This window comes from Centroberyx gerrardi, chromosome 22 (assembly GCF_048128805.1).
Source record: "Centroberyx gerrardi isolate f3 chromosome 22, fCenGer3.hap1.cur.20231027, whole genome shotgun sequence".
NCBI lineage: Eukaryota > Metazoa > Chordata > Actinopteri > Beryciformes > Berycidae > Centroberyx > Centroberyx gerrardi.
Genome location: NC_136018.1, coordinates 15,633,046 through 15,660,629, shown reverse-complemented (window position 1 = coordinate 15,660,629; position 27,584 = coordinate 15,633,046). Strand labels below are relative to the sequence as shown.

Genomic DNA, 27,584 nt, shown 5'->3' with positions numbered 1-27,584 from the left:
CCGTGCTTTTCGCAAGAGCTGGAGTCACTTCTGTTCAGTTTCAAATCAGGAAACCTCAAATGTGATTGTTAGTAATGACTCCAAATCCAATAAATGAACTCTAAATATTCCTTTTTCAGACTTAACCAATTCAGGCTTTGCCAAACTTGCAATCTTCAAGAGAAGCTCAGTTTCAAAGATCTCAACTAATCCATCTGCATTGGGCAAAAATTCAGTTCAAAAGTTCAAAATCTAAATTTTCAGTGAACATTCTTTTTTGAGCTTACTTTTTGGTTTTAAAATTATTTTTTTATATTTTTTAACTAGAAATTAGGTAGCTTGAGGTGTTTTTGATCTCCTCTTGTGGACTGCATGTGGTCTCTCACTATTTCAGCATCTCATCAACCAATCCTCACCATGAACAGGCTCTGGTTGAAGTGCAGGTCAGTGTCGTGGAAGCGGCCCCGGTGCTCTACCGGCTCAGTGGTCGCATCCCACTGCTGCTGCTCCTTCACACTGCACCAGGCCAGGGCCGGGCCCCCCAGGCGGCTGTGAAGGGCCACGCTCACAGAGTAGAGGCCCCTGGGAAGCTTGTCTCTGACGGCCCTCAGGCAACGCACACACACCTCCACGGGCTGGAGGTTTTTATTCTGGTCCACCTGTAATATACAATGTGGATAGACTTTCATTGCAGCGTTCTGTGGGAGCAAAGGTATTTCCACAATCTCACTAAGTAACTGCGAATTTCTGCCTGTGGGGATTTAGACTGCTGGGGTGCCTGACTTGCCATCTTACTATAGTGAACTTATGAAGAACATTGGTACATATTTGCAGGTAATTAGCCTAAATGATAACATAAAAATTGACATTTAGTATTGAAATTTGGATAAGAGAACACAGCTGGATGAGACAGCGCTGAAGTTCCCATCCTCCTTTCCTGAGTTCAGACGGGGCACATACCTTCAGACCAGACAGCAAGGCTTCCTTCTCACTCACGCAACAGCCATTATCTTAAACATCTCCTCTTTGTGTGTGTGCTCATGTGTCTGTGTTTGCCTGTGTGTGTGTGTGTGTGTGTGTGTGTGTGTGTGTGTGCATGTGTGCATCCTGTACCCCTTGATGCATTCTTTGTCTACATGTTTACAATTACAAAGAGGACTCTGTTTGTTCCCTGAGAAGCTGTAATGCATTTGGTCTTTCCGCAGTGTGGCAGTGGCTTCACTTTACAATTGTGAACATACTGTACATGTCACATTTTCCCAAAACCTCTTTAAACCCATCCTTAACCTTGTGTAAAATACTGTTGATGTGCTGGAGTAACCATGTATCTTCAATTTAGCCTTTATTTATCCTAAATTCACATGATCTGATGATACACACTGGGCTTCAGAGAAAAAAAACTCAGCTATAGAAGAGTGAAATAATTTAACTCATTTACAAGTGAAACAAATTGATGTCAGTATTTCCATGTTCTCAGCTTTTCAGTGCAACTGCACCCGAACTGTACTTCTCAGAGATGTACATGGTTGCAAATCATTCAGTCAACCATAAACATCTACATCAACAGCAACAAAAACAAACAAAAATGTTTGCACAGTTCACCGTCATTGGCTGTAAGGCAGGAAGCACATTGGGCCTGCAAATCAAGTAACGGAGCGTCTCCCTTGGAAGCATTTTGGGGGTAAGATGAATCTGGTGAGAACAAGACAGCGGTAAATGCTGGGGATTAGCGGAGGGAGGCAGAAAGTTGAATATATAAAATTGGGGAGCGCCTCTGGAAAGTCATAAGCCGGCGTGGCCAAAGTGTGGGAGGACAGTTTCTTCATGGCACACAGCCTACAGCGGACATGACATCCAGCTATTGTCACAGCGAAGAAGACACATTGACAGACAACCTCTGAAGGCTGGGTTTCTACCCAAGAAATGTTGTATCTGATGATGCTATGACTAAGCAAATGCTCCACTGATTTGGGGTCTTATTTGAACTTTATTTACTTTCGGTATATTTGCCGAACAAGGCAGGTCCTTTCCACCCACGCCCAACTACACAGTCAAGCAGTTACATATCTAGGAGTCATCTAGTCTTCCATCTACTGTTGGCAACTGAGCATCTCCACTCAAGCATTCAGGGGTTAAGTGCCTTGCTCAAGGGCACATCAACAGAGAGTGATATTCATTTATTTCCCCCCGGTCCCGATCGCCCATCCAGATGAGGGCTTCAAAACGGCAACCTTCTGGTCGCAGGCTCATCCCGCTAACCTTCAGGCTACCTCCGCCCCCATTTGTTGTTTGTTTGCTTGTTTGTTTTGGTTATACGTTCCTCTTTTTGTAGGGCTGGGGATGAGTAATAGGGTAAGCTGGGAAGACAGTTTAGTTTTTCATGCAACATAATCAGAGAACAATATAAATACTTATTCAGTCTTTTGTCCCCTGTGGCATCTCTTGAACAGACATGAATGAAAAGTCAATCAGATGCAAACAGAGCCACTTGGTCTTTGTCACTGTTATATATTTTTATATGTATTATCTTTACTTGGCACCATTATACCTCACTTTAAGACCAGCTGATTAACTATTGTTATTTAGAACATTATGCAATATGCACTGTGTGTACAAAATATTAGAAACATCTGTTCTCTTCCTGAAGTAGACTGACCAAATGAACCCTGATCTCTTATTTTTATGAGGGGGAGATGAAAATGGAGAGGCAAAGTTTAACAAGGAGTGGTCTTGAGGAAATTGAGAAAAATAATTGAAAACTGGTTTGTGCAAAAGTGTGGGAGGGGAGGGGGTGGGGGGTTGTGGGGGACTCAATATTAGGATTCCTAATATATTGTACACTTGACTGCATACTAATAAGAAATGTACTTAATAACTATATGTGCTAGTCAACATACTGTAGTAGACTTTACATTATATTCTACAGCAGAAAACCACTACAATTAGCCACATGATAGTGATGGACTGACTGACTGCAGATTGCAATTACGTTTTGGATGTTTTTTAGTAACATGCGTGTTTGAATTAAATTATATTATGAGTGTAGCTATAACAAGCAATAAATATGTCTATACTGACTTATGACACTATAAGAACCTGTAGTTATTTCTAAGTGGTTATACAGCTCCTTTATAATGTGAAATATTTGTTTATAATAGCTTAAAGTACGTTTTTATAATGTTTCACAACACCTCCTGTTAGAAATTTGTCTTATAACACACCTAGGATTTGTAGTGCATTATGACTCCATGTTTGTCGTGTATTATAGAGCTGCATGACCAACTAATCATGTGTTTTTGTTTAAGTAAAGTGAGAGGCTTGTTCTCATTATATTATAAATCTTGATAAACCACTTTTTGTCTGCTTTAAGTATAATGATCCACTCAAAGCATTTCCCAGCCTAGATGGTGGGTATTGCAATACATATGGACATATTCTATAAGCCATTACAAGCAAATATTTATAAAACATTATAAATATAATATATAATAATAGTAATATATAATATAATCTACTTGTAAATCACTATGCTGTAGGTGCCTGTAGATAGTGTCATGAGACATTATAAACATGATTATAGTTCATCATTACTATACTTATAATATACTATTAAAATGTATTTCATCGAAAGTGTTACCGATTATGATTTTTTTTTCTCTTAGTATGCATATTGTGACTCTTAATGTCCATTTAATCTGCTGTATTTATGTTGTGTCCACCAACTCCGCAAGGCAAATTCCTAGTGTCTGGTTATTGAGACCCTAAATTCCAACTGATGACTTAGTAGCACTGAGGGGCCATAGGGGCTCATTGGGCTCTCACACACACACACACACACACACAGATTCACCTAGCAGTGGCTGGCGGTGCCCATTGCTCTGCCAGCCTCTGAGGGGGGAAGGTGCGTGCTGAGCCCCGCAGTAATGCCCCTCAATCTCCTCACTGTGAGCATCTTTGCATACCAAAACAACAAAAACAATTTAGGCAGAAGTGAAATTAGTATAATTGGTGGCAAAGCGGTTTAGCCCACACATCTCACATTCGGGAGGAGGTGACGGAGGCCTCCAAACCCCCACACTGGAGGGAGATATAGGCACGCTGACAGGAAGGGAGGAGGAGGAAGAGGAGAAGGAGGAGGAGAGAGAGAAGCAAAGGAATACAAAATAATAACACACACACACCGGTGTCCAATTTTTACTATGTATGTCTTTAAAAGGTATTGTTATTATCTGGCTCACACGCGTGCACCGGCACCGTAAGAGAGAGTCAAGACAGCAAGGCGAAGGTAAAAGGTGAAGTGAGCCAATTTTCCATATCAGAGGTGGTTTGTTTGCCCCGAGCCTGAGTTGTGCCTAAAGTGCCATAACATTACAGCACTCCTACAGATGAGATCAAAGGCTCGAGCGAGGGATCCTCAGTGGTTTTGCTGGCAAGCGGCCGTCCTTTCGCTGAAATATCTTTTCAGGGCTTTCCACACATTGACTGATCACACAAAATGCACTCTTAATAGAGACAGGAAATGCCACATACAAAAACTTCCTTTCTTTCTAAGTATGGGCTAATATTCAGAGATTAAGCTTTCTCGTTAATTATTTTCATTTTAATTAGTAAATCTTAATTAACAATGAACATTTACCCTTAAAATTTTTTGGCTTCGGAATGAAGGAGGGGGGTGAAGAAAGGAGAGAATAAATATGACAATCTTTTCGGGACCTCCGGGCAGGATTACTGATGCAGGCTGCCTTAGTTATTAAACACGTTCTAAATTAAATGCCTCCATGAATTTTGCACAGAAATATATTTTCATAGTTTTGCATGCCAAATGTGACATTTTATATTTCAGATTCATCTCGCTGCAGTAATTTTAGGGAAATGTCATATAAACAAAGATTTTGTCATTTACCAATGGAAATTACTATGCATGGCAGGTTTGGCCATTGCTTTCTCTCTCTCTCTCTCTTTCTCTCTTTCCCTCTCCCTCTTTTGCCCCCTATTCTGCCTGTGCCGGTTGTTTCAAGTCAGCAAGCCATAAAAAATCTTTATCTCAGTGAAACACAGCAATTTGGGAGATAATCGAATGGTGACTGGGGGGCACAAACGCCAGTCTGAGGAATTATACCACAATCTCCCCTGCATTTACAACCTTCCTCAAAGCCAGTTGTCACCCTGGAAGGAAAGCCCCCGACTGAAGATTCATTACATCTTTAAGCCAGCATGGTGGCATGGCAGCCTCATCCCCAGATGCAACACAACAGCACACTCCTCCCACAGCTAGTGATGCTACTGCTAAAGCTGCAGCTTCCTCCTCTCTCTCTCTATCTCTCTCTCTCTCTCTCTCTCTCGGTTCCCTTTTCTCTCCTCTCCCTCTGTTCTCCTTTTTCATCTCCTTAGACTCCTTTTCCCCCCTCTTGCTTAGATTCCTAAAACCGCAGACACCATCCACACACAGCAGGAGAAAATTCTTAATATACTGTAGAGCAGAAAAAAAATTTGGCCTTTTCTTAGCAATGTGCTGAATAGAGTTAGCATACTGTAAGCCTTTTGCTTTGTGTAGCGCAGCACAGTGAGTGTGTGTGTGCCCTTGTGTACTTGCACACATGCTTAGATACCCACTGGTGTGTTGAAAGAGAGTGAGGGGAGCAAGGGAAATTGGAAAGCTAGAAAATGAGGGACATCGTGTTGTCATTCGCTGACAGATCCCATTCATTGCAGGATTTCACGTAATTACATCATTTGACTGTTTTCAAACAATCCTTCTGTCTGTTTCTGAGGATTCGTAAACACTTCAGGATCGATATCATCTCCTGTGACACACGGCCCGCTTGGAGATTAAGGGGGTATCTCACTTCCTGTTTATGTGCGTTCTGCTTCCTGTGTGTGTGTGTGTGTGTGTGTGTGAGTGTGTCTCACATTAATGGCGGTTAACAGATCTTACCTGCCACAGCGGCCGTGATGCCGAAGAGGAGGATTCTGGGAGCTCTGTCATCTGGCCGTATTTGGCCATCACTTCCTCTTGGCCTTCCCCAAGCGCTCTGAGTGACGGGCTCTCAATGGTTGTGCTGCTACGTGCGCACGCACACACACACACACACACACACACACACACACGCACACACACACAAGAGGCTAACCCTGTTAACAGCCACCTGCATATTGGACTCTCTGTTGTTCCACTCTGTAGCCAACAGCAGCTCAATCTAATAACACCACAACAAAACACTTTCCACTGGGTCTCTCTCTCTCTCTCTCTCTCTCTCTCCCTCTCCCTCTCTCTCTCTCTCTCCCTCTCTCGGCCTTTCAATCTTATCAGTGGTAATGTAATAAGCGGTTGCTTTGCTCTGTCTCCTCGCCACCTCTCTTAATTCCTCAAAATAAAGCAATATCACAGGGGCCCCGGCCCGCCTGCGACTGGGGATAAGATGCTTGTAAAAGGAAGGATAATTCAGCAAATAAATGCTCAGCATCAAAGGCAGGCACTGGGTCTTTCTTTCCTTTCTCTCTCTCTCTCCCTCCTCTCTGTTCGCCTATCAAAAGTATTACATGTGCTTTCATCAGTTCACAACAAGGCACAATGTGCTTCATAATGCAATTACTCGACCTCCATTAAATCAGAAACAGTGGAAACGAATGAATTACACATTTGTTACAAAAACCACAAGTCAGCTCTGCGTCTATCCTCTCGTTTTTTTTTTTTTTCCTTTCATAGGCGTAGGGAGCGAAAGAGAAAAAGTGAAATCATTTCTCATTCAATCTCAGGCAGATGTAGCCCTAGGTGATGCATAGAAAGTCTCCCATGTCTAATAGCCACCCACCATTGATATCAGAAGGAATTTACAGGGTTCAAGGCTGCCGAGAGGAGGTCATCTCGCTAAACTCCAAACCGCATTCATCTGACAAGCGCTGGTGTCCAACTACCACCCACCCATAAAACAACCAAACACAAGAGAAGATACTGATGTATAGTTTCTTGATGTTATCATGTCAGCCAGCATGGTAGTCCATAATTACTAAAAATTTAAACATGCTAAGCTGATTGCCCGTGGGGCTCTCCGTACGAGATGTGATGTGTGATCTCTGACTGAAGTGGATGGAGCAAGAATTGATGCTCTTCCAAGCCCAGTGACATGGACAGATTTCTGTGCCCTGCAGCCATATTACCCACAATGCAATGCCGGCCGACAGCGCGAAGCCATGCAGAGGACATATGAATTACATGCCTTCTCAAATGTCAGCGGGAATACAAATGCTTTACACACAATTAATGATTACAGTCATGTGACATCAATTGTACATATGGAGAGAAATATGAAATGGGCTGGACTTACCACTGAAGCATTTCATTTAGTCCGTGCTGTGGTGCTTCTGCCTCTCTCACTGGCTCGTCACAGTCTCTCTGTGAATGGGGCTTCTTTGGAATATTAAAGTGGATATGTTAACCAACATGGCTAAGATGTTAACCAGCATTGACATTAACGGTTATGCGACAGTTCAGTTAATTTAAATTACATCTTTCTACATTGTAATGTAATGGAGCATTCATTTCGGTAAGAAAATAATGCTGACACGTTTCAACATCAAGCACTTCAACATTAAGGGTTCTGTAGGGTTTTGTTATGTACAAATGGAATGAGGAAAAATGCTATTGGATGGAATAATGTGTGTTCCGCCTCTGAAATGACAAATTGATATGATGTCTTAAGGGCAGTCATACCTATATAATAACCAGAAAGGCAACCGATTCTTCATATTCATATGCACCCATACCTTTGCGTTCCCACTGAAGAAGGCCATTAGTCTCTTCTTTCTGCTTGCCCTCTCACTCTTCTTCAACAGATCTTTCTGAGCAGCCTGCTAAAAATGCATGCAATAATGCACACGCGCACCAGCACACGCACGCACACGCACGCACACGCAGGTTGTTTGGATGCAGCGTTATGAAACAGTGCAGTTCACTATAATGGCAGAATTAAGCACAATGCCTAAAACAAGGAGCAACTGTAATGCAATCTGCAGGCAATCGATACCGAGCCAGACCCTAAAGACATGTAGCGTTTGATGAGTATTTCTGCCGGTTTTACATTCAGTCAGCACATTCACACTCCCCATTCAGACACATTGACACTGCTAAGTGACAGCGTCTCGCCCTGTAGAGGCTTTGTACGCCAGAATAGAGAAAGAAGAAAAACGCCATTATTTTCAAAATAGATGTGAAATCTCTGGTGGATAATGTGCTTTCAATGGGAGGTGGGTGTGGAAACAGTAGGAGAGCGCATACATATTATGGCAGAATAAGAAAACACCGATCCCAATACTGATACAGTACACAGTAGATGCCACTGATTATCCAGTAAGGGAGGATGAGTCAACTGTTGCTGTGGCTTCCAAGTGACTGTGATACATTGTGGAACTGTTTGTTTTTTTCCCAATCACGTTTTACTGCCTATTCACATAATTTGCGACTCCTACTTCCTTTTCAAGTGAGATTATGACTAAAAATACATTGGATAGAAGTTCTGCTTTCTGTTTACATATGTGTTAATGTCTGGGTTTCTTTGCGATCTAGATTGGGCAACACAATGGAAACCCTGTGTTCGTGTTTTCACTCCCATTTCTTTTCTGACTGATGGAATACGAACACTTGTTTTGTAAGCGGCTTCAGATCTTAACGCTAGTTCACAAAATCCCTTCTCTCCCCCCCAAAAAAGCAGTTGAGAAAAAGAGTAGTCACGCTCTATTTTTCCTGAAAAGACCGTAAGACGCGTATAGAACCAAGGAAATTCAGCTTCTGTCAGAAACAAATATGCATAATAATGTACAACAAAGTTCAAAGACAGAACAAAACTATCTCCACAAATAAACGAATTGTGCGAGGATATCATATGCACCATAGGATGCGGAGTTCAAATCAATGCGCGCATTCTGAGCTGGGGATGAATGAATTATCTAAGCATTGAAGTACTTTGAATTCATGTTCTACAAAAAAAAAAAAACAATTTCACTTCAGTGCATTCAGCTGAGATTTAGCCCGTCTACATTGAGAATGAATCGCGGAACTTTTGAAAAGGCTTGCTGGGGAGAAAAAGGTTGGGGACAAAAAAAAGTGGAGCAAAGAAGCAAAGATTTTAAAAAAATAAAATTAGCAAGCAAGCAACCAGAATAGGAGGGATTATGAGTATGTGACACGTACACACACACAGACACACATACACACACTGTATGTCCATTAGCCATGGCCACTGATACACAGCATAATGGACATGGCTGATGTGCTGGTGAATATGGGATGATGACACAGATATTCCTCTTTGTAGCTCTGACCTGCTGCAGTGAAAGGCTGCCAAGCGTGATCATGTCAGGCCGCACACGCTCCCTCAGCTGCTGGGCGTAGTGGGGGATCACCTCCTCAGCCGTCCGCACTGGAAGAAATGACGCTAGCTTGGAAACAAAACCTAACAGCAGCGTCGCAAAGCTTCTAATATTCTTCAAAAATATATATATTACGGGAGCATCAAGTTCTTTTAATATATGAAACACGAGATCTGTCTTGTCACTTAACCAAAAAAATCTCGAAGCAAAATGTACTGCAGAAAGACAAAGAATTTAACACAAAATCTTGCACACATGAAAATTGTATGGAACCTCTCTTCATGCCTTATTTGCTTGCTTGCTTTATTGATTGATTCTATCTTGTATCGTGAAATACTTTATACATTTTTAAGACACCATTCCTATACACACAAAAAAAAAATCCAAAACAGACAAACAAGTCGACAGCATTACTTTTTACAGTGCTCTCCCTGCCCATCACCATCCTCCCCGCTTCCAGTCCAGCCTCAGCTCCGAACCCAGCGCTGCTAGCCCCAGCCTGGGTTTTGGCAGCGGTGTGGGCCTGGGAGGGCCCGGGGCCCGAGGCAGCGCCGCCGCCGTGGAGCAGCAGTCGCCGCTGAAGCACCGGATCACCCGCCTTCACCTCCAACACCTCCTCATCCCTGGAGGCTAGCAGCGTACCTGGAGAGACATGCATCAGTGGGCATGCACAGACACACACACACACAGATGGATCGGCACACATAAACATAGGCACAGACACAAACGCACACTACTCGCAGAGATGCGTATGTACACACAGAGACAAGGTGGACAAGAATGCACACTGAAATAATAACTCACACAAACGTACACTAATGTGAGCGCTCGCAACACCATGGAGTCCTATTCACACATGTTGAGGGAGCCAGGCAGCCTTCCTGAAAAGCACTTGCTTTTATGTCTCACATCCTGACCTTAAAACATTCACACTGAGACAGCACTGCAGCTCTGCTCGGACATGAAAGAACAAAACAATATGAACAGCGAACTACATTAGTCTGCTTTGATTTTCTTTTTTTTTTTTTTTTTTACAGCCAATATGCTTGCAATTGTATATTCAATCAAAAATTCAATTCGATCTTTAACAAGCAATATCTGACAACATTACTCATCTGGAAACTTAGTATGGTACTAATGTATGGTACTTCATCTGAGAGACTCATATGTCTAAAATATAACATCTGCATTTACAGTAAATTAAACTGCACAGCAAAGTGGAAAACATGGGGGGGGGGGGGGGGCATAAGGTGGCACAGTTTATCATGCTGCAGAACTAATTATACAGATCTGTAAGCTGTTTCTATGAGAGACATACATGTAGTTTCATTTTGCATACCGCTGTCTCAGACAAATAAAAACCCAACCCACCCTGAGCTTTTTAAATGGCTGTAGCTATAAGCCATTTTTGGGTTTGTTTTGCTAAAATGTATTTTTTTTTCTTCATACTGCTATTTTTTTTACATGAAAGTTCTAAAGTTTTCACTCATTAATCAACATGACAGCTCCACAACAGATTCTGTCTTTTCTTACAATATGTTGGGTCTTAAATTTGTGGGACGGGCTCACAGGATGAAAGCAGTTCTCTTCTGAATGATGTGTGGACTAGTTTCCAGTTGGCAACCTAGGATTCATTATTGAAAGCAGAGAGGCATCATCTCCAGTAGCTAACTCGCTGCCTGTGTGTCTTTTCAGTCTTGCTGTACCGCCTCGTTGGTAGAAAGCACAAGGTATTCTTTGAGCGTCTGTGTATTCGACGTGTGCAGTCCAATACGTATAACAGCCAAAGCTGATATCGCTGCCTAATGCTTTTCACATAGAAGCGCATATCAATGCCTGACGCCTTACACAGAACTAGAATGAATAGAATGCCAGTTCTGTGGTCTTTCATCTCCCAGCCAAAGCAATGGAATTTATCGAGATAAAAAGAGGAACTGAAGATCTTAGAGAGACAGAAGGGATTTCTCCAGGAATCTGCCTGGAAAATGTCTACAGCACTGGCCACTGTCCATTTCATTAATACATTGTCTTATTCATGCTCTTTTCTTGTGAAATGTGTACAGTGCTTTGTGGCGGGCTGTAAAAGCGAAGAGAAAAACCTGAGAAGCAGTCACAAAGTGTCAGGATCAGTTCTGACATACACTGAGCCAGTCTTGCAGCTGCAAAGACGACTTGCAGCCTACACCGGTGGGAGGCATCCATACAACAGCATAAGGTGATTGTCTTGAAGTCTATTGTAGCTCGGCAGAGTGCTAACTGGCAGTCGCTGCAGTTGGACGCTAACACTACAACGGTACGAGCTCTCTCTCTCTCTCTCCCTCTCTCTCTTTCCTTCCCTGACTCTCTGCCTAGTGCATGGAGGAACTGTTAATCCGAGATCCTCTTTACTTTTTCTGCGGGATTTCATGAACATTCCAAGACAATGGACGGGGCTGCTAATCTCGGTGGTACAGCTAAATCCAAGACAATGGCAAATAATACGAGCGGGCTAAATTCTACCGTGTTCAAGCGGGCCTAAACCCATCACTTGTGCGCTGGAATTACAAGGGAGATGTGCGTCATGTCAACAGGATCTGGTGCGACTGTCTTCACCGAGAACAATGCTAAGCTTAAACCACCTCAATGTTGCCTGTTTGGCTACATATTTAAATGAGACTGAGCTAATGAGAAAAGGCACGCCTACTGCCAGACAATGGCCTGTGCTTGGAAAGCAAGGACTGCTAGTGAGGGACCATTGCTAGTGGGACTCTTTGTTCGATGCTAGTGCTGCCTTCAATGTTATTTAGTGGGGAATGTAGCTCCTTGTTTTTTTCTGAGTTGTTTGCGATTGCACTGTTGACTTTTTTCTTATACATGTCTGTGAAAGTACAGTAATATTATGGCTTGAGTGACACCATAGTTATTAATGCTGTCATTGTTGCAATGCTTGTGTGAAATAATATTCTAATGTAATTTGGTAACACCTAATCTCACATACTGTTAAAACATTAAGCTGTTATCAATAAATGATCATGCTAATTAAAATGAGGTCTCAAAGCAGATAAACAATGCTAGACTGTGTTTAGAGCATTAATCTGCAGTTAAGCACCTGTGAACTGATCTGGAATAATGTGATATATTCATGGATGTGGTCAGGAACACAAACGCAGGAAAAAGTCTGGAAAATAGTGATTGCTATCATGAATGAGCATTGTTGGTCCAAAAATGCTGTCATTGGAAACCTCTTTACAAAATCCTCATCCACCCTTCATCTTCACTGGGATTTTAATGACAGGTCTAAATGAAATTTGTAAAATTTGTAAATTTGTCATTTTGATAAGGGACAAACAATTAAAATTGGAAAGATAGAGAAGGGCAGTAATATTGGGGATACATACCTGGCAAGTCTATGAAGGTATCATCCTCATCCAGCAACTTAGCCATTCTCTGATACAGCCCATTTTCATCTGCATTCAATATTGCTACAGGTCGAAAACAAATATAAAATGAATACAACTTCAAAGGTGTTGGAAAATTACACACTTTGTATGCTTCAAAATTACTTTCTAGTTATCAGAAAAGCCAATCTAAACCACATCGTAACACGCAAACCTTACATATTAGCTGTGGCTGGAGAAGGGTGAAAATCAAGTGTATGCAGAGGGGTAATGAAATAGGAGCATTAACATGCCTGTTAGCCGGCCTGTCATCATATGATGAGATTTGGTTTGGCGAATCCTTTGATATTACACGGCAGTGATATCCAAAAGATACAGGTGAAATGGCTTCTCCGTTAATAGCCATGTTTCATTATAACATGCATATTACTTGGCTCCCAGGAGCTCGCTTTTAATAGGCCTACTTTAGGAGGGGGCTGCAAACTATTGATATGGCTCTGAGTGTGTCATTTGACAGGGGAAAGAAAAAGCCACGGAGAAATGAAAACTGACCAATGATTTGTGACCTTCGTCAATGACAGCGAGTTGGGTAGCCAATCTAGTGATGCCATCGGTTGGTGTATTTACATAGACTGTCCTGCCGTCAGAAATGGCGGGCCGCCGCTAGTGATCTCTCTCACCTCACTTTAATGAACCGAGGAGAACTATTATGACAGTGAATGGCATACTTAATTCCAGCTCATCTTCAGCATTGACCCCAGCCATCCCGCAATGCCTTGGGTCCGTCTGCTCCGCCGACGATGGGTCAAAGTAATTTTGGGCACATTCATTTCCTGTGGAAAGTGCGAGAGGCGAGAGAATGAGAGAAAGAGCGAGGGAGAAGGGTTGGGAGTGGGGGGTGAAGGGGAAGGGGAGGGGGGAGTTGTACAGGTTCAGGTTAGTGGTTATTAGAAGCACATGAAGCGAAATGTTAATTTTGAAACCCACACTGTCGAAAGGGCCGGGGCAGTGGCTGCTACCTGATAAGGCAGAGCCGAGATGAGACAGGGGTACAGAGACAGAGAGAGAGAGAGAGAGAGAGAGAGAGAGAGAGAGAGAGAGAGGAGAGAGAGAGGGAGGGAAAGAGAGAGAGGACCGGGAAAGAGAGTGCTGGGTTTCTCTCAGTGCACCTCTCCACGGCCTGCGGTGCTCTGGGGCCTAATTAGCATGCCGCGAAAGGTCACGGCAGGCAATCTCTTAAATACGACTGCCATATGTTTGCCGTGTTCAAAAGGAACTAATGAGAAAGTCTACAAGCCCAAAAGTACCTGGAATTTCAAAGACAATACCTTCTAAATACTCCGAGGTCAGCGGCCTAGAGGACCAGGCAAGTTTGGAGGAGCAGATCCAAAGGAAAATAACCTGAGCCCATGTCCCATTGACTTCTTATTAGCAATCAATGACCTATGGGTATCAAGTCTGCTCCACAGAGTTTATGGGAATCCAATGGCTCCGGGGCTCTTTCTATTAAGGGTACACCCCACCAAGCTGCTTTCTTAACCCCAAATCATTCTCATTACAGGCCTTGAATATTTCTCTCAAATCTAAATTGCTTTACTTGTATTACTTTGGTTGTGGGGCAAAAAAAAAGCGCGGTGCATTAAATCATGTTATATATTCCACACAAGGATCGTCTTTATAGGAGTCTGAGGGTATTGGCGCTTGGATGCATAAAAATGTGAGTAAGTGTGTTTGCATAGGAGCGCCACTAGCCCACCAGGCCACTACCCAAAAAAGCTCACTGGGATTCTTTCGTGCTCGTATGAAACGACTGCATGAGGGTTTCACACTCTCTCCTCACTCTCGAGCGCAAGTTAAACAGTCAGACTGAAATACTTATTAAACAAGGAGCAGCCATATGACTTTTCAGCAGTGCCATAAATTGACTGTGAAATTCACATGTTAAGTCCTTTTACATCGTTAACAGAGAGTTTGAACAATTTCTCCGCAAATAGCTCTGAGGTTATGAAACCCTTTTTTCAAACGCGAATTTGCATAATGGTAGTAGCTTCGTGGATTGCCTTTTGAATCATATCTTTGATTTACCTAAATAGTCTGGCTGTCCTCCTTTTCGTCTCTCTAATGAAAATTTCAATCCCCTGTTCTTACATGCACACTATCAATAACTCCCACTTCTCGCCAGCCGGAGTTACTGTTAGCAGAGAAACGTTATGAAAGACTTTGGGATAAAGCAAATAGAAGTGACACAAACATGAAAGGGCCTGCCGCCTGCCTATATTAGGAAGACAGGAAGACACAACTGTTCCACTCTGCACATCATGTGTGTGTCAGTGAACTGTTAATGAAATTTACTAGTGCACATGAGCAAAAGAAAAATATATAAAAAAGATTTTGCTTATTTTGTATTGCCAATTTTTTCATGGCTGATTTATAGTGTATTATGTAAATCCTATATTCAAAATAAAACTACAACAAACATTAACTTAAAAACCATAAACCTATAAACACAGCCATGTTCATGGCAAAATGTATGTCTTATAATTCTCATTTTTGTGTCTTAGTGACTATAGACTATAGATTTGTCTTGATATTTTGTTTGGTCTTGTCTTGAGAATCTTTTGTCTTTTTGTCGTATTAATAAAGTGCCATATGGTATACTTGCATCATTTTGTATGGTTTAAAGGTATGGTATGTGGCAAGAAAGACAAGAAAAAACAAAATTCAGCGACTCTTGGAAGCCTAATGTTCTAAAAAAAAAAAAAAAACATAAAAACCAATGCGTTCTGAGAGAAAGCCTTCATCAGGATTACATGACAAATAGACAATGTATCTTATATACCTTTCCAAAATGGCCACCTTAGTGGACTTAGACCAATCAGAAAACAGGTCACATGTCAAAGGTCAATGTAAAGGGGTCAACAATGAAGCTTTAAACCTACTACATATTAAGCCACACACAATAAAACAATACCATGCATCCAAAAGTAATAAAAAATAAGCCTTAGAACCAATTACAGTGAGAACATAATACTCCAACAATACTTCAATTCCTGCCCGTTCCGTCCATGTGAGCGACACAGACTAATAAGAAAGTTTCCCATGAATGATTGATTTGACACAGGACCCCCCTGCCCAACTCTCTCTCCAGTATTACTCTTGGTCCTCTGCTATTTAATAATAGCGAGTCATAACACGTCTCCCCAAACCGTGGGGGCCACATGCTATCGGTCTAATCTTGGATAAGAACAAGAGAGAAATGAGAGAGACCGAGAGACAGACAGCTAGACATAGAGGACTTCCACTGGCTCTTTGTCTCCAGTCCTTTTTAACAAAGTGTTTCACTGAGTGACTTGACATAACCAAAAGAAAAAGAAAAATTTAATCTGAGATGCTAAACTCATATGTGGAATTTTGTACTACAGTGTTGGGTTGTTGTTGTTTTAATATTATTCAGGAGAGAAATTAGGTTGGTAAAATCCTTTAAGAAACATAAAAGCTTACTGATACTCTGGAACCCCCCCTTATGTTTTCATGGCTTTCTACACCAAAAGAAATGTGACATGCAGATGAAAAAAAGATGGCAGTGTAAACAAAGCCTATGGCGAATGCAATGGATGATTGCGTAGCTAAAGTAAGTTTAGAATTAACATTATCTTCAGCTTATGAAAGAGTATTCTTGTGCATTACCGCCTAAAATCTGAGGATGATATATTATCCTCCTATGTTTGGGGTGTTCTTGGTTTGACTTTATTGACGCAAGGTGAAAACATTTCAAATAATTGTCGCTCGTATTCCAGCGTGTTCCGCACACCACGGTAAATCAAGTGTAGGCTTACCTCTTGTGTATAAAACATCATGACAATAATTGATAATAATCACTAGCAATGCACAGCAAAAGCAAAATAAACCGCATTAAATCAAGAATCTAACATGTGACTCATCCCTGAGAAAACTGGCACGCTCGCAACCTTGAACGCATCCTAATTTACCATCCCATTCCTCAAGAGTTCTCCCTGACATACTGAATTATAAGGGGGCATATTCGTATGCCTGATTGGCCTTAAGCCGTGTTTCGGGGGCGTTGTGAGCACACCACACAGACAGCGGATCGGCTTGGTAGCGTAGTAGCGTATGTAAATGCTCTCTCCTATGACTCCAGCCCACCACAAGGCATGTAGCCGAGAGTGGGAGTCAAGGCTGATTGTGTCGAGGGTACTTCTAGATAGAGATAGAACACCCACTACCGTAGCGTTCTCCTGTGGAGGACGAAGTTATACGAGGGTTGCTTGTTAGGACACGCTTGCGTTGGAATGCAGGGACCAGGGGCCCCCCCGAATGTAGGGAGGGAAAGAGAGAGGGAGAGAGAGGGAGAGGGAGAGAGAGAGAGAAAGGTTAGATCAGGAACACATCTACTGTCAACAGATTTGAGGCTAATGAAGAATGAAGCTTCACCTCTTTCTTTGGCAGGGGCTTGCAGCTCCATTTTTTTTCGGTGAGCTGCAAGGGTGCTATCTGGCCTGTCACCTCGAATTTCTCTCCCCGGCCGAACCGGAGGAACGGAAAGCTCGGCGCTTCCTCCTCCGTCGAAGGCTGGGTTTTCAATGCCCACCACGGCAGCTCTCTCCTCTCTCCCTGCCAAATAAGTAGATACATAAATACAAATGCAAAAAAATGATACTAAAGGGCAATACAACTGCTAGGTCAAAGTGACACATTGAAAACCAAAGTACATTTAATGGCAATGAAATATTTCTGCTAGTGAGTCCTCTGCCCCAAAATACTCAAGCGCATCCTCCTCGAATGTCACTAAAACACAATTAGGTTAAAATTAAATCAGAATCTTGCAGGAGGAGGAGGAAAAAAAGAGAAGAAGAAGAAATGATTAAAATAATTACAAATTGCGCCCTGACAAGCAAGAGCAAAATTTAGCCCAAAGCCATTTGTCTGTAATTAGTTAATTAATCCTTACACAAATTATGAGCAATAACTCATCAAGCAGGACTCACCCATCAGAAATTCAGCCGACTTGGATTTCTTCTGCTTAGGTTGCTGCAGAGCCTTCTGCTGTAACTTCTGGAGGGAAATTGTTAAATGAATAAATTAGCTGCAGAATGAAGATCATCATTTATGATCCGCAACTAACGCAGTATTTTAAATATGGGACGACACTGAAATGTCATTTAATTTACATCGCCGCTAAAGGGGTCAAGCACTAATTGAACAACAGGAGTGGAAAAGAATTTAATCATAAATAGATAAGAAAAGTTGACATGAATGCGTAATGAAGGTCACATTAAAATACTTCCTCCTTTTCTCTCAAATGAATGGGAAACAACACTCTCTCCTGGAAAATTATGCATTTTTACACAGGCTTCATGAGAGTGTGCAGACTCAGTGTGCAAATGGATATGGAAATCCAGGCACATTTCTCATTACTTCCATTCACATGAATGTAACCTAAAAGAAAGAAAAAAATTGTCTTTAAATAACGCGGTGCTGAGTTCCTGGTATTTTTTGATAAGCATGGAGAATATTCAATATGGGATTTACGAGTAAAGCAATGATATACCCCAACGTGATACAAAGCATATTGCACCGCAAAGCCCAAATAGTGCCAAACTTCCAACAAACCTCTCATAATAAGCCATGCCCTCCTGAATACCCCTTGGTGATGGGTCTCCATAGCAGTTTGTTAACTTTGATGTACATCCCCGAGCATCAAGGAACACTTCCTCTTAATCACAGTGTATTGAGCATTTGCCTGAAATAGTCCTACTCATGATCCTGTGTGGTCAAAAGTAGTTACATGAAGCTTGACTTTATTTCTCCCAAATAGACACACTGCTGTAAGCCTTTGTATTATCTCTCATATAAGGAGAAAGAGATGGTTTCCGTGAAATAAAACATATATTGTATATATACAGTATATGGGCTATTGTAGTGCAACTGTGGCACTTGTTCTCATTATACAGAAAAAAAAAAAGACAAGCTCATGCTTTAGGTGGATATTTCAATCCATGATATCCTTATGTCCATACATGCTAAGTCAACATCATTTTAATTGGTGTTGTAGGTGGTCTAGACTGGCATGGGATGGAAAGGAGGAATGTATTAAAGCAAGTATGGGTTCCTTTGAAATCAAGAGTATGTGGAACAAACTGTGCAGTCCCACATTTCTCTCATTTCTGCGGACAAGAAGAACAATAAGAACGCCGAGGTAAATAGCATAAGTAGTTGTTTTCGTTATGGATATGTTTATATAAGAATGCACCATATAAAAGAGCTCTGTAGCTCAAAGCGTATGGAGCTTTTTAAGCATCATTTTATGCAGATTCCAATGATGAACTGTGCTCATGCCCATGAACAGCATGTATTTGTATACAATATTTAATTTCAAAGACAAAATCAAGGGGCAGGATGGGTGGGGGGTTTATTTCAACTCTAAATGACAGAGCAATTAAAATAGTGGAGGACTACTTCCAGACCAATCTGGTAAGAGGAGTTTTTGTAAATCTGTTTTTACATTCAACAAGCCCTACAGCAAGACATTCATTTATACCGCTGAGATTAATGCTTATCTAATTGTAACTTATTTAAAAACCATTTTCTTTTCAACTGGGTACCAATCAGTTTCTCTGAGTTGCACATAGAGTAGCAAAGATGAGAGACTGGCCAAATTCATCATCACTGCTGATTGTCTTTCTAATTTTTTTTCAGCCTATCAAACACCTTTTACACCTTTTTGAAAGACAAATGTTGTTTGGGTTTGCATCCAAATTGAGGAGGTCCCAGAAACTATTATGTGAAAATTAATCTGGTAATGACTTTACTAATAAGAAAATTACACACAATGAATATTTGCATTGTGTTATACCAGGCCTGCTTAACAATGTTGTGTAGCCGAGTCAATAATTAAGAAAATAAGTTTGCTTTAATTGTTATTACATTTTTGGACATTATATTAAAACGTAACTAAATATTTCAAAAACCCTTAATCAATAAATTTACACAAATGTGCCACTACAGTAAAACTAGGATATTTTACATGATACTGTAAGATTTTTGTACAGTAATTTAACAACAGATACACTGAAAGACATTGGTGGGGCTGGTATTTGGTTTGCTAGTGTAATTAATCATCAAATTAGCACAATGTGGGCGGATAGCACTCCTTTATTTCTCCAATCATTGTTTTTGCCCTTGAGACTTAAGGCACTTTGAAGAGGGAGGCAAAAACCAAAGGAGAAATCCCATTTAATTACCGTGCATTATGTTTTATCTTAGGCCAAACAAAAATGTGCTGTGGATCACCCTAATTACTGTACAAAATAATCCAGAATAACATCTTCCTCTCAAAATGTAGCTGCACTTAATATACGCATAATGCACATACTGCAATGTAGCATCAATGATACACATTTATAGAATATATTCTTAATAACTTCATTTCTTTTTTTAGAAGTGTTGTACAGCCCAAATTTTCTTCATTTTTTTTTGTTTTTTTTTCCTTGCTTTCTAAAATAATTTTCTGCTCTGGGCACAACTGTGTTCATAGCTGGTCACATTTCTAAACACTGGCCATATTTCTCACATTGCAAAGTGAATTAGCTCTATGTCCCGCAAATGTCAACAAGTCTTCTGATTAGTATGAATGTATTCTTGCCTTAAGTTCAGTTACTATGTAAAGAAAAAAAAAAACTTGGTAAACACACCAGGGAAAGTACACAGAAGGAGTACAGTACATACACCCCAGGCCTAATGCTTTGGGTCATTGTCACTAAAAATCTAATCCACACAGCGCCATGTGAGCCTCTCTGTCTAGAGAGCTAAGAAAAATGCCTGGTTCTCATCTCTCTCCCTAGACCCCACTGACAATGACAGCATGCTCCTTGTAATACAAGGACTGTTGTTTAATGTGCCATAACCGGATGGAACATGCAGATGTTGCATTTCTAAAACGATAAACAACAATTCAATATTGTGGGGAAAAAAAAAATTCAAAGGGGTTCATGACATAAAGTGGATTTTTGGAGATGGGAGCAACTGTTCCAATACTAACAAATATTGTGAGCAGTGTAAACTAGGCACAGGGCGAATATCTTCCGATCTGCCTTTCCATTGAGCGTAAATACATTAAATTTATGGTGCCGCATCGGAGTCATGTGCCAAGAAATTTGGGTACGCTGCAACACACATGTAGCACAACGCGAAAGCCCCTGAGTTCATTCTCTTGTCATCTGAAGGCATCTACATCTCTGTTCACCCCCTCAACCCTGCCACTTTTTTCCCCTTTCATTGTGCCAGCACACAAAATGCTTACTTTGCAGTCAACATGAGAAAAAAATCATTTATAACTGGTGACAAGAGAAATCCATGAAGTTTTTTTTTTTTTTTCTTTTTTCTTTTTTTTTTAAATGTGATTGTTGTCAAAAGGAATTGAGCACAACAATGCCTTGTTCAGTTCTGGTTGCATTCAAAGGCATAGCTAGAAGGGCTTGGGGAAGACTGCTTGCTGCTAGGGGCTGGTGGGCACAGACCAGCTAGAAAGTGAATTTTGCATACTGTACGGATCATCGCCCAGTTCAGCCCAGTCACATTGAATCTGCCATCAACCAATTGTGCTTCATGAAACCGTCAACCCTCATTTACGTCTGCCTGTTTTCTTCCCCACGCAGCTGTAAACAAGGCCCCGGCTCTGAGCTGTCTTCCTCTGTCCCTGTGTCTGCTGCTTGCAAGGGGAGCGCAGACAGCAGAACCTCGTCTGCGTCACAAAGCAACTTAAAGCTACCATTTCCAGACAAGCAAGAGGCGGGCAAAGGAGTCAAGGAAAAGAGCCTTTCTGGGAATGACAAGAGTTTTACCAGCTTTAAATAGACAAACTCTCGAGACCCCTGCCCGTACCGAACAGGCATGTTGTTCTGTCTCTTCCTTGAGTTCTAATCTGTACATCTATTTTAAAAATCATGACGTCACGTTTATATTTAGTTCTCAGGCTATTCTGCCAATATGGCCCTTATGGAGACAGGGAGCAGGAAGTGAAAGGGCACATGAAAGAATGCATATGAATATTGATAAGTGAATTAAATCGTCTCTCAATATAAATTCATGTGTGACAGGTAGAGTTGTATAGGATAAAATGATAAAAAAGGCATATTCAGGATGAGACTATACAACACTTTGCCAAATCAATGCAGGCATAAATTGCTTTTGTTGTCATGTTTGTCAAGGCTCTTTTTATTTTTATCTATGAACATAACAAAAAGGGCCTTATCAGTAAAATGTCATAAGAATAATGAAATCACCTACAAAGCATCTTTATTTAAATCACAAAGGAAAAGGTTAGCATTTTGCTTCAAAAGCATACAAAGCCCATTCTGCCCTTAAATCTTCATTTATAGGCTAGCCTTATATGTGCACGGTAATTGTAACCCACCAAACAGTTTCTTATTAAACAACAACCGCGTCAGTTGGTGTAGACAGAAAACATAATTAGTATTCAAGCTTAATTAATCTACGCTGGCCCCCTTTAAGTGAATTAGTCAATTATTTATGCATGTGTGCTCCTTTGATGCTAACAGATTATGTATGTTACTGGGAAAAACCTTGAAAAATGACTTTGAAAACTTTCCACCAGAAAATGTCACTACAAGCTGCTGCAGTGACTTAAAATGTCAGTGAAGGCCATGAATACTCAATGATTATGGACAAAATAAAAATATGCCAATGCCTATACTGCCAAAGTCCTACAAATGGTCATAACAACCAGATCACCATTCCAAACATTTCAGACCCAGGCAAAGAAAATATCACAACTCACTGTCCGAAATCCAGGGCAGGAGACAAAATAAATCAGCCAAATATGTACTTTTTGTGTGCCCTAATCCATGGAATGGAAATCTAACACAAGTCGGATCAAGGTCTTCCCTAGGATCATGGGAACTCCTTGGGATTTTCAAGAGCCTTTTTGTTTCTACCCTTGAGAACCAGGCACTGGCCTCTGCACCCCTCAATCCCCCATTGAGAACCCAGAGGCAGCGCAGAGGAATGCTAAATGTCAATGGTCAGACTGCGCCAGCACCTTCAGAGGGAGATGGAGGTACGAGGCCTGACCTCCTTATGTTCAGTTATGCAGCTATGGGGGCCAGAAGTGAAACTGTACTCACACTGCCAAAGGTGTCCATCTCCACAAACTGCAAAAGATCATCACTGGCTGACCCCGATCTCTGAACAATGCCTAGGCCTGCAAAGCAGAAGGGAAAAAAATGGTAAGACATGTGGCAAGAAAAACCTAATGTTGCATGGGTCCAAAAAAGTTCAGTTTCTGCAGCTGAGGAGAAACTGCTACCAGGTTTAATCTAAAATTTAAACCTAGACTTATAATTCAGAGTTTGTTGATGTTATTAGGCCTAGAGTTTGCAAAAAGAGCTCTTTTAATAGCTTCCCGTACAGCACAAAATCCTTCATTCCATGCAGTGTTATGCTATCTCTCTGCTGTTTGTGTGTTTAAAACTGTAATCTCTGCAATGCATCTTGGAGAATAAAGGATAATAAACACCATTTATTTATTATCATAGATAGCAAATTATTTGCCCTTATTATTCAAATAGTTTATTCATTTACATCTGATACAATATCATTTGGTATTTTTATCGTCTTTTCCTATGGTAATTCACATGGCTTGCACAAGTTTCTGCTGAAATAGCAAAACAAACCCCAGGCAAAATGTGAAAGATTATCCCATACCATGCGAGCTAGGATGAAATGCTATACTTTTTCACACTGAACACTGCTCCACTGGGTGTGATTGAAAAACATGTAAAGCTATTGAATCTGTGCTTTGTATATGTGAGGGAAAATGAGTGTTGTAACAAGTGGGCCAGTGTTTTTGTAATTGTTTCAAATTACACTTGGCGTAATAACTCAGTGAAAGCGGAGCCAGTGTGCGGTCCGTACACATTAACTAGGAAAAGACCACGGGATATCCGTGCACCTTATCACGGCCCACAAAAAAACTTGATTGTGTAAACAACTCTGGAGAATAATAACTCTTTAGCTATATTTCCAGCTGTGTCTATTTGTCTCCAATCGCGCTTATCACCAGCAACACAAAAGCAGGATAATACTTTTGGATAAAGAGGTACTTTGCAGCATTTCCTTTACATGTGTATTTTATTGAATTACAGACACTCTTTAACATTCCTGTTTTTAATTTGCTGATTTGTTTTTCTCAGTTACTAATAGAGATGGGTGTGTGTGAATGTTTTATAAAGGTTGTAAAACTGTGATGCTGTGAGAAAAATAAGTCCATTAGTTGTAAAAACTGTTAGCCAAACTGTAAGCCTACTGCCAAATACTGACTCTCTAACCAATGAGATTGCCAACAGTTTGTTAACCACAGAAATGACTGACTCACTTTTCTGCTTGAGGTTCAGGCTTTCTGTCAAAAGCCATATGCGAATATATTACAGTACGTGCAAACAACCCCCTACAGTCCTACAGAGTATAATGCACTTTTTGGACTTGAGTTAATAGCACCAGTATCAATCCAAAGAGATAACTGTCTATGAGTTCACTGCTGTGTTAAATTATCTCACGCGCTTACTGAACAATCCACCCATGGCAATCATGCTCTGCCAACACCAGCCAGCAGCAAAACTTATAAAATGTTCTTGGAAACATTTGTTTTTGACCCATACGCCACTTCACTGTATTGTTTTTAACTAATCACAGCAACGTCCTTGGAATAAGCAGATCTGTCAAGAGTTCAACTCCAGAAAGCCTGTCGAATTTTACAACTGAAATATCTCAAATTCGTATTATATTATATGTATTATTATAAAATTTCAAAATGTCCCTCCATGACCTTTCCTAGACCTACTTTTTGTACATGCTAGTGTTGGTAGATTTTCAAAATCACACAAGGAAAAAGTAGTTGTAACTATATTTATCCCCTTCAATTGACAGCTTGCTGGCCTTCTCTTAAACCCCCAAAATCCATTGGCATTTCTAGCATTATACAGCGCGTAACTTGCAAACAAACAATAGGGGCAGTGAACAAGTAAGTTGTTATTTCTACATGTATTCTCCATGAATTTATGTTTAATGATGGGAATCCATGCAGAAATATGTACCAATAGCTCACCTCCCACTCACATTGGACAATGGCTATAACATTTGCAAAAACAAGCAATTAGTGAAAAATTGGTACATATGTTGCTCCGCTACAATAACATGATACTCAAACTCCCTCTCCACAATGTCTTTGACCTGCAACCGTTTCTGTGTACCTCTCCCCTGCCCTGAGAATGACCATCCCCTCTGTCATCTAGTCAGCTAAGCTCAATCAGCCCCTAATCCAGGATGACAGTGGGGTCTGTGTTGGGCTGGACAAGGCACTTCCCCTTTTCTATGGCATAGTGCGACCTGAAATCTTCGCTTGACATTCTTTGTTTTTTTCCACAAACAGGGATAAGGGATGTAACTCTATAGCCACCGAGGGACAGGGCACCGTGCACCGCAGAATATTTTATCTGCTTGTGGACAGAGGCCTTTTCTTAATGTTTGACAACAGCCAGTCTCCCTCAAGACATAGAGTTCACACAGCTGACAATGGGGGTAGAAGGAGGGCAGACTGTTTCTTCTTCGCCGGGCAGTGGATACGTTTCGCATGCATGTTTTCTCTAAATGTACTATTTGCACTTTAGAGTACACTCGCAAAGGGATATTGCAGCAGTGCAAGTGTGAAGTGAACAACAGTGAACTATAGTAAATTCATGCAAGCCTATTACATTTTATTCATGGGAATTATACATTAACTTTATCTAATTGATCTTGCTGAGGTAGATTTGAAGCAGACAAGGCCTTACTCACTTGTGATCAAAGCATGTAATTTGACTCTTTTGGATTATTAACAACCTATCTCCATTGCAACCAACTAGCATGGTATTTTAGCAATTGTCTCATATACTGTATATATATGTATGTAAGAGGTATTTTACCTTTCAAGGCCCGGCTTCTCCCTCGTCGTGGTCAACTACACCGCAGTTGTCAAGGTGATGATGACGCGGTCCAGCACAACACGCACATGCACACAGACACACACACACACACACACAGTCTCAAGTAACCTCCTCATATTCACTCTCGGTTATCCTGAAAAGAAAAAGTCTGGACAGGAGAAAGTCTGAATTCAGTTACATAGCTGTCAAATACAATATCTCATTCATTTGGAAAATGCATCATTTAGGTCTCAGGTCTCTCTTGAGGCACTCTTAATCGTATATGGGACTACCTGGTTGATATAGGTTATAAAATGAAAATAAAGGAATAAATAGCATATGAATGCTGACTAAAATCAGGAACTCAATGTTATGTAATTTCACATTTTGGGGAAGGGGAAATAACTGACAGTCTATAGTATGCTGTCTGCAGCAAAGCAACCGTTGAGATGTGCCAAGATAAAGTTTCAACTGTGTAAGAGGCTCATCTACCAGATGGCATCACCATTTGTGTTTTAAATGTTTTTTCATTATTAATGCGGAGTGTGGCATGGCGCTCCCTCAAAGAGATGTTCACCTATTGTTTCACCGGAGAGAGAGATATTACGGGCAAAGCAGGCTGCTCTGTCACCTTTCAGTACCAATGAGAGTAATGAACTCCCCCAAACCGAAGGTAAAGTCCTCACACTGCTTTGTAAACATCCATTATGCAGTATATGACAATTCACACAAAAGTTCCCCTCATGTATTATTTACACGGGACTTCAGACAAACATATTCCTCAGACAAAGACAACCCGGCAAGCTTTACAGCTGCCGTGAAGAATAGGTACAAAACGCCCGGCGGATCGGCCCTCTCACGTTCGGCAGAAGGCATATTACGCTAATGTCCCCCTTAGAACAGATCATGGACTACAGCTAATGCTTCCCTGAGAACCAACAGTCACACTTTGTTTTATTTATGACTGCAAAGCCATCAGGCCATTGGTGGCCTTTTCAGATGAGGAAGAGAGATTGCTCATATGTATAAGCAATGAATAGCCCTTGTTTGTTTTGGGAATGTGGAGCCAATGTTTTGTTTTATCTAATGTTTAAGGATTATCGCTGTAAATTTTGGCTATGATAAGTGTGTTGTTCGAAATGGGGCCTGTATTATAATCTCTCCTAGATTATGCCTGGTTAGTCCCACAATACTCAAAACAATCAGAGATGAACCAAAAACAATAATATAAATACGACTATATAATTCAGTGCACATATTCTAAACAATACAGTGCATATATAGTAGATCGTTATATTTACATTAAACATATTATAGACCATTGGAATCCTTTTGCTCATTAGGCTGGTTGTATGTGATATAAATAAGATGCCCACCGATTTGGACCTCCCATTTCCTGGCTTAGCTGTCCTTGATCGTTTATACGATTAAATATAGACCTAAATCTCCGATCTTATCCAATTAATTCTCTGTGCAGGCATGAGAGTGGCTAATGATGTTATCTTACCTAATTAACCTGTATAGGGATTCAACTCCAGGACAGGGATTGTTCATCCTTCATCCAAGTGTTCATTATTATCATTACAATCATTATCATAAAGGGGCTAACTTATGATGTTGGCCATTCCGCCACCATTAATCTAGATTGAGTCCTTTTTTTTTTTTTTCTTTTTGGGGAGGGGGATCCTTTGGGGTCATTTTTAATTATCGCTAAAAGGATGGGAATTCTAGTAAAGCCGAATAAGTTCAATCTTGGTCACAGCAATCACCGGAGTCACGTGAGACTGCATTACACGGATGTGATATGACTACGGATGTGATTTGACTAATGACTGAGGACACTTCTGATGTCGGCGTGTTTAGG

The 27,584-nt window shown here is 41.0% G+C and overlaps 1 protein-coding gene across 1 annotated transcript in view; it reads right to left on the bottom strand.

Annotated features, from left to right (window-relative positions):
* ofcc1 (orofacial cleft 1 candidate 1) overlaps nucleotides 1-25,047 on the bottom strand; it is an 88,075-nt gene extending 63,028 nt beyond the window's left edge. The window contains exons 1-12 of the mRNA XM_078291543.1: nucleotides 24,990-25,047; nucleotides 22,886-22,962; nucleotides 17,725-17,795; nucleotides 17,175-17,350; nucleotides 13,451-13,555; nucleotides 12,723-12,806; nucleotides 9,760-9,987; nucleotides 9,298-9,395; nucleotides 7,744-7,827; nucleotides 7,305-7,372; nucleotides 5,915-6,038; nucleotides 396-638 (exon numbers count right to left, since the gene is read on the bottom strand). Of these exons, the coding sequence (XP_078147669.1) occupies nucleotides 396-638; nucleotides 5,915-6,038; nucleotides 7,305-7,372; nucleotides 7,744-7,827; nucleotides 9,298-9,395; nucleotides 9,760-9,987; nucleotides 12,723-12,806; nucleotides 13,451-13,555; nucleotides 17,175-17,350; nucleotides 17,725-17,795; nucleotides 22,886-22,962; nucleotides 24,990-25,047 (1,416 nt within the window). The remainder of the gene's footprint in view (nucleotides 1-395; nucleotides 639-5,914; nucleotides 6,039-7,304; nucleotides 7,373-7,743; nucleotides 7,828-9,297; nucleotides 9,396-9,759; nucleotides 9,988-12,722; nucleotides 12,807-13,450; nucleotides 13,556-17,174; nucleotides 17,351-17,724; nucleotides 17,796-22,885; nucleotides 22,963-24,989) is intronic.
* Between the last annotated feature and the right edge of the window lie 2,537 nt (nucleotides 25,048-27,584).